At 32.3% G+C, this 11,726-nt stretch overlaps 1 protein-coding gene across 2 annotated transcripts in view; it reads left to right on the top strand.

Annotated features, from left to right (window-relative positions):
- LOC117174981 (muscle M-line assembly protein unc-89) overlaps positions 1-11,726 on the top strand; it is a 71,224-nt gene that overhangs the window by 16,378 nt on the left and 43,120 nt on the right. For both annotated transcript variants that reach the window (XM_033364463.1, XM_033364462.1), the window contains exon 3: positions 3,578-3,614. In XM_033364463.1, coding sequence (XP_033220354.1) covers positions 3,578-3,614 — 37 coding nt within the window. The remainder of the gene's footprint in view (positions 1-3,577; positions 3,615-11,726) is intronic.

Below are 11,726 nucleotides of genomic sequence, written 5' to 3'. Positions count from 1 at the left end.
CCCCCCCCCCGTACTTTGTCCACGTGGACGTATTTGATGCAAATATAGATATTATTAGTCTTCAAAATGTCCGGGAGGTCGCGACAATTCCATGGACGACATTTGAGTACTCACTAAAATTTCAGATTCTTTTGTTTTCATATTCTACAGTTCGAAACTCGTTGACTGGCTAATAGCTGTTGGTGCATTTTGCAACAATTTATCGTTAAACTGGTCGGAAATTCGAATGAAAAACGTTATTTTAGTACTCTTCAAACCCACGGGGAATGATTGTTTGGATGCTAAAAACTAACAATAAGTTTGACTGGCAGCTCCTTATTGGTGCCAAAGTTAATTAACAGACTGTGAAACATGTCAAAAATTCCAGTGAAAAAACGTGATTTTAGTACTTTTCAAACCCATTGGGGATGATTTTTTAGGTGCAAACAACTACCAAGAAGTTTGACTGGCAGCTCCTGAGTGGTGCCAAAGTTGACTGGCAGGCTGTCAAACATGCCAAAAATCCAAGTCAAGAAGCGTGATTTTAGTACTCTTGAAACCCATTGTTGCAAGCTGTAAATTTGCATAAAAATTGAGATTTTCGTAGTTTCTTTTTTTATTTACATATTATTTTTATAGAAGTATCCTATAGATGAAAATTTTAGTTAATGAAAAGGACAAAACTTTTATCCGGTTGCTGATTAAAATGCCTGTCAACTTTGGCACTACTCAGGAGCTGCCAGTCAAATTCATTGTTAGTTGTTTGCACCAAAACAATCATCCTCAATAGGTTTGAAGAGTACTAAAATGATGTTTTTTCACTCGAATTTTTGACATGTTTGAAAGTTTCCCAGTTAACTTTGGCACCACTCACGAGCTGCCAGTCAAATTCTTTGTTAGTTGTTTGTACCAAAACAATCATCCTCAATGGGTTTAAAGAGTACTAAAATTACGTTTTTTCACTCGAATTTTTTACATGTTTGACAATTTCCCAGTTAACTTTGGCACCACTCAGGAGCTGCCAGTCAAATTCATTGTTAGTTGTTTGCACCAAAACAATCATCCTCAATAGGTTTGAAGAGTACTAAAATGACTTTTTTTCACTCGAATTTTTTACATGATTGACATTCTGCCAGTTAACTTTGGTACCGCTCAGGAGCTGCCAGTCAAACTTATTGTTAGTTTTTAGCATCCAAACAATCATTCCCCGTGTGTTTGAAGAGTACTAAAATGACGTTTTTTCACTTGAATTTTCTACATGTTTGACACCAACTCTGGCACCACTCACGAGCTGCCAGTCAAATTCTTTGTTAGTTGTTTGTACCAAAACAATCATCCTCAATGGGTTTAAAGAGTACTAAAATTACGTTTTTTCACTCGAATTTTTTACATGTTTGACAATTTCCCAGTTAACTTTGGCACCACTCAGGAGCTGCCAGTCAAATTCATTGTTAGTTGTTTGCACCAAAACAATCATCCTCAATAGGTTTGAAGAGTACTAAAATGACTTTTTTTCACTCGAATTTTTTACATGATTGACATTCTGCCAGTTAACTTTGGTACCATTCAGGAGCTGCCAGTCAAACTTATTGTTAGTTTTCAGCATCTAAACAATCATTCCCCGTGGGTTTCAAGAGTACTAAAAGGACGTTTTTTGACTTGAATTTTTGACGAGTTTACCGATAAATTGTTGTAAAATACACCAACAGCTGTTAGTCAGTCAACGAATTTCGAACTATGAAAACAAAAGAATCTGAAATTTTAGTATGTACAAAAATGTCGTCCATAGAATTGTCGCGAGCTCCCGGACTATAAGAAGTCCGAAAGTTGCGATAAATTGGATGAAAAAATTCGAATTAGCTTAGGAACGTGAGCCTAAACATGATTTGAATTTGAAAGAAAAAGTCGTGAAAAAAATAAAAATAAAAATTATATTGTGCCTGAGCACAATATAAAAGTTGGAGTATACCTAGAGTATACCTTGTCTCATTTAAGTATATTTTCCACAGATTTAGGGAAATGTGTGTCCACGTGGATTCTAGCTCGACCCCCCCCCGCCCCCGTGGACAAGCGTGGAATGTTGCCCCCCCCCCAAGTGTCCACGTGGTATATGGATGGCCCCTTAGCATCCACTCATTTTCTCTCACCTCCTCTCTCTTTCTTTATTTCCACTCATTTCCGGTACTTTTTCTCCCCTAATTTCCTCTCACGTCCCCTTCATTTCCTTCCTTCTCATCTCTTATTTTCCTGCACATCACCTACTCAGCCTCTCCTAAATTACCCTCATTTTCCTTACTTTTCCTCCCTTATTTCCCCTCACTTTCCTACTTCTCCTTCCCCCAATTTTGCCTATTCCATCTCCCCCAATTTCCTCTCGCTGTCCCTATTTCCCTCCAATTTAGTTCCGCCTCACTTCTCCCACTTTCCTTCCCTTTCATTCTCCTAATTGCCCTCACTTCCTTTACTTTCCTTCCCTCATTTCCCGGCACTTCACCTAATTAGCCTTCCCTAATTATTCCTAATTTGCTTCACTTCTCCTACCCTCTTTTCCCCTTATTTCTCATTTAAAATTATGAGGGTTTCTGTCCGGCGTTTCGAAACCCTGAAAATGAAAGAGTGACGCCAAAATAGGCTGTTTTTTCGCCTATTTTTTAGACCTCGCTGGCGACCAGTGAAAAAATATAAAAATATGTTGCAGGTATCAAATTACTCCTCATTAAAAATCAAAGTGAGCATCGCTTTTCGTTTTTAAAACATTTTAAAAAATTACCCTTATTGAGGGGTTGAGCAAACCCCGAAAAATAAAAAAATAGGAAATATACCACTAATTATAAAATCATTTTTCATTGTATTTTTTCTATAAAATAAACCTTATAAAAGTAAATTCACTTACTTTCTTCAACCGATATTCCCTAAAAGTTTCATATTTAATAAGAATGGTTAAAATCTGAAAAAATACAAAATAACTAGTATACTACAAAATTGATAGATGATGTATAATTTTATGTGGAATTTAAACGGACTATTATTAAATTTTCTACTTTAATATCTTTTTCAACTAATTACATATTTCATTATCCGTCATCCTTGAATAAATCAATTATACATGATTCCACTTTATCGAAGTTTTTCTGCATCAGTCTTAATACAAATTATGATAATTTGTTAAAGCCGGTAATGGCTGTGGCTGGAGGAGAAAGAACCGCAATAGGAAATAAATATCATTTTATAGGTATTCAGTTATCTCGTATATGTGATAGCATTCGTCTGGCATGATGTCACACGAAGATCATGCACTTTAATATTATTATTATTATACCTTTACCAAATGAATGTAACCTACTTTAGTACTTTATGAGTTAAATAATTTCTGACGTGTTGAATTTTTAATTACACTGACATCTCTTCACTTATTACCCACACTTATCTATGAATATAAAATCCTGTAGACTTCAATGCTTGAGTGTGAAAGATTTCAGTGCATTTTCTAGCAATAATCTCACGAAGAACATAATTATTGATGCTTATTATAATTATAATTCCACGCTTGTTACACTTGTTTGCTACTGTAATATTTCTTTCGCATTTTGTTTTGCAGGTCGATCCAGAGAAATCTGTAGCTACTGTAAAAGAAGGTAAGGAATTTTTATTACATAACATAATAAATGCAGAGTAAAATATTCAGGGTGGTCACTGACCAGGACAATCGGGAATTAGCCTGGAATTTTGAGTACTAGGAACAAGTGGACATTTTTTGAAAACCAGGAATTTTTCAGAAAGGTTTTTACTTTAGCAATAAATATCGTCTCGCTCTTCGAAAAAAATGTGTTTGGAATTGTGTTCAGTGTTACCAAGAATCTCTGTTCAAATATTGAAGATCATTTTCTGTTTAAGATTTCAAATTTAATGTTTCATTCAAAAACTAATGTTTCTTTTACACTATGATGATTGATTAATGCCTGATTTCCCTTTTTTAAAGAGTTACTCTATTTAATGACAACTGAGCGTTAATGAGAACTGAATTAATAGAAACCAATATAAAACCAACTACATATTTTCGGTTGAAAATTAAATTGTTTTTAATTGAAAAGTCTACCAATGTATTTTTGGTTCAGAATATATCTCTTTTGGATTTTTGGATTAAAAAATCTTTTATCCTTTTTGGAATTAAAAATTCAACTTTTAGTAGAAAAGTCTTCTTTTTTGTTAAAGAAAATTCTTTTTTTTAAGTCTACTATTATTTTTTTGGTTTAGAATTCATCTCTTTTATCTAAAAATTCTTCTACTTGGTTGAAGATTTAATTATTTCGTGGAAAAGTGATCTTTTTGGGGCGAAAATCCAACTTTTTTGTTAAAAATTCGTTCTTTTGGATATAAAATGCATCTTTTCGCTTGAAAAGTCATCTTTTGGGGTTGGAAATTCATCTTTCTTGGTTGAAAATTAGCTTATGGATTGAAAATGCATAATTTGGTAGAAAAGTCGTCTTTTTTTATTGAAAGTAATTTCTTTTTGATCGAAGAGTCTACTATTGTATTTTTGATTCTGAATTCACCTTTTTTAATCGAAAATTTTACCACTTAGTTAAAAAGCTAACGATTTTATTGAGAAGTCATCTTTTTGGTAGAAAATTTAACTGTTTTCTTGAGCATTCATCCTTTTGGATTGAATTAATCTTTTCTGGTTAAAAAATACTTTTTTTATGGTTGATAGTCAATTCTTTTTAATTGAAAAGTCTACTCTGATATTTTTGGTTCAGAAAGAATCTCTTTTGTTCACAAATTCTGCTATTTGGTTGATAAATTATTAATTTTATTGAAAATTCAACCATGTTCCTAAAAAGTAATTTTTTTCTAAAATTTTGATTGTTTGATAGAAAATTTCATTATTTTGCTGAAAATTTGTCTTTTTGAATATAAAATTCGTCCTTTTGCATTGAAAATTCATCCTTTGGTATCGAAAAATCGTATTTTATGCTTGCAAATGTATCTCTTATCCCGTGTGGAAAAAGCCCCGCTGAGACCCCTTAGGATGAGGACCCCCGTTGGGGGCCCGTATGGATGTTCCACGCGTGGAAATTCTATGAGGGCCCCCGTCGAGGGCCCAACTCGGTTGCCCTCAAGGATAAATGATTCGAATTTTAAAGTCCAGAGGGTGAATATTTTTTCAACGCCACAAATTTTAAGGTTTCATGAATTCATACTTACAAACAATGTATTTTTGTCGAAAATTGGATGACACTTTTTTGACAATCGAAATCGCACAATTTGAATGTTCTATAAGGGCCCCCGCAGAGGTCCCAGCTCGGTTGCCCTCACGGATCAACGATTAAAATTTCAATGTCCCAAAGGGTGAATATTTTTTTGACACTACTAATTTTAATGTTTCATGAGTTCAGATTTACAAATAATGATTTTCTGTCAAAAATTGAATGACATTTTTCTGAAATTCGAATTCTCACAATATGGATGTTCCATGGAGGCCCGCTGGAAGCCAGCTCGATTGCCCTGACGGATCAACGATTAAAATTTCTAAGTCGGAAGGGTAAATATTTTATATCCTAAAAAATGGACATAAAAAATACGTTTTAAAATATGGTTTATGCATTCTAAAATTTCAAAAAACTAAATACATCTGTTCCGAAAACAAATTTTTTCATGATTTTTGTTAAGAAAAAAATTTTAAGTTTCATCTTTTATGACAAATTTTAAAAGATTTAGAAACTAATTATTACGCGAAGAAAAATTGTAATTGATTTAAGTTATTTATTTAATAATTATTTTATTGATATTTCTGTTAACAGTTCGTATATTTTACATTTACAAAACGTCGTATAATAATAAATAATTAGAAAAAGAGAGCTTAAACTTTGGTACAATTATTATGCGGGTTCGATACCCCCATAGCGTTAGAAATTTTATTTGTAATATAATGTTTGAAAATGTAATATATGTATTCACTCTAAACAGGGCTATTAATATCTGCAGACAAAATAATCAAAATAAATGAATATTTATTTTTTATATAACTTTTTTGTCGTATGGTTAGAGTGTAGCAATACGGTACTACTTAGCACTGACGCAGTACTGCCTCCCATGATGAATTTCCTATTAGAATAGTACTGTGCTAGTAGCGTTATCCAGTGCTGGCCCAACACTGACTGCCCAGTACAAAATAGTGTTCTGATGCCAGAGATATACCAATATAGGTGCCAGCACTGTCAAAAAAAAACTAAGAGGGCTTTCATGGTGGCAACTATGAGGGATCCATGAGGGCAGCCCATGCTAGGCCCCTATGGATTAGCATGTCGTTTCCATAAGGAACCACGTCTGGATTGCCCTCATGGATTCCACAAGGCATGAGGGCAATCCATGTGGACCTTGACGGGGGCCCCCTCCATTTTTCCACACCGGATGGTTGAAAGTTCATTCTTTTAAATTTTTTAAGTCTACTACATTATGCAGTGAAACTCTTTAAGAGACCTTCCTTCTATAGCCGTTTCGAGAATTGACGCCGTGTCGCTGATAGGTGTAACAGGAGCAGCGCGGGATGCGCGGGATCTGCGGTTGTGATTTAGGCGAGCAATGAGGCATGAACAAACAAAAACGGAGCGGGCTATAATGAGTGAGTTCCCATCCACCGTCAGTCCCAAAATCGGCGCTATAGAAGAGTTTCAATGTATTTTAGGTTCAGAATTCATATCTTTTGATCACAAATTCTACTGTTTAGCTGAAATTTTTTTTAAATTTTGTTGGAAATTCAAATATTTTCTTAAAAATGTTACCTTTTTGGTAAAAAATTTAATTGTTTGTTTGAACATTCTTCTTTTTGGATAAAAATTCGTCTTTTAGTAGAAAAGTATTTTTTTTTATTAAAAATTAATATTTTGGTTGAAAATAAAACTGTCTTTTAAAATATTCTTCTCTTCGAAATTTTCGAAATCCCACTATTTGCTGGAAAATGCAATTATTTTTGGTTTAAGTTCAATTTTTTTGTTCAACAATTCAATAATTTGGTTGAAGATGCATCTTTTCAGGTTGAAAATTCAATTCTTTTCTTGAAAATTCATTTATTTTAAAGTTCAACTATTTGTTTGTTAATTGATCTTTCTTGGTTGAAAAATAACTTTTTTTGCTGAAAATTTATATTTTCAAGTGTAAAAGTGTGATGTTTTCTTAAAAATTCGACTTTTTAGTTGGGGAAATCCACTCTTCTGTTGGAAATTCGTCTTTTTGTGTTTAAAGTTCATCTCTTCTGTTGGAAAATTTCACTATTTTTTTGAAAATATAATATATTTTGATTTGATATCCAACAATTGGAAAAAAATATCTTGAACCAAAAGAACTTTTTGTATATCCATAAAAATATGGTTGAATACAAAAAAAAATTGTGTTGTTGCAACAAATTATTTAATTGACCTATCAAAATTTGTTTGTTGAATCAACCAGGTGATCCACCTACAATAAAATTTTGTAAAACAACCGCAAAATATAGTTTGGTCAACTAAATATTTTGTTGTACTTATGATAAACATATTTTAAGATTGAAGCTACAAAAATTTTTTTGATTCAACCAAACCGTTTTCTAAGTGCAGGAATATGTAACCTAAATTAATTTTATACCGAACAATGTATTCCATTTGGTTCCTAAATTCCGAAATCACTTTTACAATAATTAACATTATATTTCTACTTTGAAGTTTTAGGATGTTAAATTGTTTTTTAAAATTTATATAATCACTTAATTAGTATTAAATAATTATTATGAGCGCTTTAAAGTCAACCGGGAAAACTAGAAAATATCATGGGATATTCGAGAAATAATATATTGGAAATAATATTTTAACTGAATATAATAATATAATATAATATTTGAATAACATTTTAATCAAATTTGAATAAAAATTATGTCTGAATAGAATTCTAGGACAAAAAACGGATTAAGTTTCGCAACAAAGTTCAGCATCTGAAGGATAGCGTCTTAAATAATCAGGGCATACTTATTATTATATGTATGACTGAAGTAATTATATATCCTGTTATGTAGTTTACTTCCTACATTTTCATATAATATAAAATTTCCGAGGCTGTCATTTTTCGAGGAATGTCCTACTTTTTGCGAAATTATTATGATGAAAGCAGAAATATTGTATGAAGAGTTACGGGAGGACAATTTAGCAGACAATAATATAAAAAGAAATTTAAATATACACTGATTTGAAGATTATATTTAATTCAGCAAAGAAGTTTAGTATTTGCCCTAAATTGAAAAAGCTTCAAATAGAAGACGAATTCATTAAATTTGATTCCTTTTCTTGCCAGCTTTAAATCTACACTGTTAAAAAGATTTGTAATTCTATAACACTTCTACAATAAAAGCGTAAGGTAAAATTGCAGAGATGGTATTGGAATGACGAAATTGCAATACATGTATTGTAAGTATTATAAATTGTGTAGTCACGGTCCATCATTTTAATACATGTATAACTTAACTGTATAATATAACTTAAGGAATTCATGGGATTCAAGGAATTCACTGAAATCACGCAATTCACTGGATTTGTAGTATTCAGGGAATTCTTACAATTTATTTTAATTGATGGAATTCTCAGAATTCATGAAATCTAACAAATTCACGAAATTCAAGGAATTCATAGAATCAAAAGAAATTACGGAACTTATGGATTTCAAGTAATTGACGGCATTCGTGGAAGTCAATGAATTCCATGCATTCCGTAAATACTGCGATTTAATTAAATTTCACGGATTCATGGAATTCAAGGAATTCATAGAATAAAAAGAAATTACGGAATTTATGGATTTCAAGGAATTGACGGCATTCGTGGAAGTTAATGAATTCCATGCATTCCGTAAATTCTGTGATTTCATTAAATTTCACGGATTAATGGAATTCAAGGGATTCACGGAATTTAGGGAATTCATGGAATTGATATAATTTAAGGAATTCATGGGATTCCAGGAATTCACTGGATTTGTGGTATTCATGGGATTCCAGGAATTCACTGGATTTGTGGTATCCAGGGAATTCCTACCATTTATTTAATTAATGGAATACGCGGAATTCACGGAATCAAACAAATTCACGAAATTCAAGGAATTCTCAGAATCAAAAGAATGTACGGAATTTAGCGAATTAATGGAATTGACGGCATTCGTGGTAGACAATGAATTCCATGCATTCCGTGAATTCCGTGATTTCATTAAATTTCACGAATTCCTTGAATTTTATGAATTTTAAGAATTTGATGAACTTCTTGAATTTCACGAATTCCGTGAATTTCTCGAATTCCGTTAATTCCGGGAATTCGTTCAAGTTCGTGAATTCCATGGATAATGTAAATTTCTTGAAGTTCGTGAATTCCATGAATTCTGTAAATTCCATTTATTCCGTGACTTTCGTGAAATACACAACTTCCGCCAATTCCATTAATACCGTGAAGTCCATGAATTTTATGAATTCCTTGAATTTCATTAATTCTTTCAATTCCGTGAATTCAATGAATTGCATGAGTTCCGTGAATTCCATAAATTTATTGAATTTCGTGACTTTCGTGAATTCATTAAATTCCGTAAATTCCGTAAATTCAAATGGTTAAAATGTGAAGCCAAAAAAAAAGAATCTTTAACAAAAAAAATTTAATTCACTAACAACAACAAACACTTTATAACAGCAAATTTGAATTGGCAACAAAAAACGTGAAATTTAAGATTTTAACCAACATATGATTTTATTTTAAGTAAAAAGAGTTGAATTCGTCCGAAAAAGACGAGTTTTCAATAGGAAATGATAAACCTTCAACCAAAAAAAAGTTGAATTTTTGAACCAAAATGATGATTTTTCAGCCAAAAAAGTTTATTTTCTACCAAAAGAGTTGTGTTTTCGACACAAAAAGACGTCTTTACGACCAAAAAAATTGACCTTTTAATCAAATTGTTGAATTTCCCAAAAAGTAATTAAATTTTTAATCAATTAATAAAATTGCTACTCATTTTTTGGGTTGAAAATTTAACTATTATCTTTTCGGGATTGAAAGTCAAATTCATTTTTTTCGGTAAAAAATCCATTTTCTCAATTGAAAATTGATCTTTTTTGGTTGAAAATTATCTGTTTAGTTGAAAATTTAATTACACAACGTTAAAAATTTATTTTAATTAGCTGAAAATTAACTTTTTACTGAATATTTAGGCATTCTGTTTTCGGTTAAAAATTAATTTCTTACGTTAAAAATAAAAGTATCTTATTAAAAACTCTTTTTTAAATTTATTTTTCTAACTGAAAATTTGAATATATTTATCTTTGGTTGATAATTTGTCTTTTAGAAAATTCATTTTTTCAAGTCAAATTTGTTGTTAGCTATTTATATTGTCGGTTCGAAAACCTTACTTTTTTTTTAAAGGAAATTCGTCTTTTTCTTTAGAAAATTCAACATTTTTTGTGAGATTTTTTTCTTTATTGATTGAAAAATTCTTCACAGTAGACAATTTATTTATCAACTAATTTGTAGAAAATTTGTATTTTTTTGGTTTAACTGTTTTTGATGAAAAATTAAAATATTTTTTGGTTGAAATATAAACTATTACACTTATTGAGGAAAATAAAACAGTTGCAAGAGCGGGTATCCAGTCTAGAAATTAGGAATGAGCATATGGGGGAAAAACAGAAAATGAAGAAATAGTTCAAGGGAATGAAAAGAATGTCCGAAGTGAGAATGAAAGATTGAAGAAAAGACTCAGTGAGATCGAAAGAAGATTAGAAGGGGAAGAAAGGGCAAAGAGGAAAAATAACATAGTAGTCAAGAGATTAAAAGTGGAGAGTGAAACAGGAGAAGTGGAAATAACAAATCTTTTTCGAGATGTTAGAGTGCAGGTAAGGGTAGAAGGAGTCAAGAGAATAGAAGGGACAACAGAAGGAAAAGAAGGAATGTTTCCAGTAAAAGTGGGGAGTGAGGAGGAGAAAAAGAAAATTATGGAGAAAAAAAAATTATTGAGTGGAAGAAGGAAAAGAATTGAAGAAGATCTGACATGGAGGGAGAGGAAAAGGAGATGGCAAATAGAGCAGAGGGCTTGGGTAGAGAGGAAAAAGGGCCATATGGTATGGATAGGGAGAGGCAGGTTATGGATAAATGGGGAGGAATGGTGCTGGGATGAAGAATTAGAAGAATTAAGGAAAAAAGGAAAAAGTCTTGAGAAAGGTAGGGGGAAGGGAGGCGAAAAAGAGTGTAGAAATAAATCGGAGGGGTTTCCAAGTGGCAAAGGGGAAACAAAGTAAAGAGGAAAAAAGAGGGAGGGGAAGAGAGAAACGTGAAAATAGCTTTCTGGAATGTGTCAGGTTTTAAAAACAAGAACAAAGGATTCTGGGAAGAGTTAGAAAAGTGGGATGTGATTATGATGAGTGAAACTTGGGCAGATGAGAAGGACTGGAAGGGAATAAAAAAGATGTTACCGAAAGGTTATGTGTGGACAATGCAAGAAGCAAGAAAGGAACACGTTAAAGCGAGAGGGGTGGGCGGCATGGTGTCAGGGGTGAAAAAAGAATTAGCAGTAAAAGGGAGAAAAGATGGGAACATGCAGAAAAAGGATGGAACAATGATAAGGAAAATTATAATTGGGAAAGTAGAAATAGCAGTGGTGTGTGTATACAGAAGATAAGGGGAAGAGGAAGGCTGGAGAGTTATAAGGAGGTGGATGGAGGAAAAGAAGGAAGAATTGGTTTTAATAGGGGGGGGGGG

This window comes from Belonocnema kinseyi, chromosome 6 (assembly GCF_010883055.1).
Source record: "Belonocnema kinseyi isolate 2016_QV_RU_SX_M_011 chromosome 6, B_treatae_v1, whole genome shotgun sequence".
Taxonomy (NCBI): Eukaryota; Metazoa; Arthropoda; class Insecta; order Hymenoptera; family Cynipidae; genus Belonocnema; species Belonocnema kinseyi.
The sequence above is the reverse complement of the archived record's forward strand: the minus strand, read 5'-3'. Positions and strand labels throughout refer to the sequence as shown.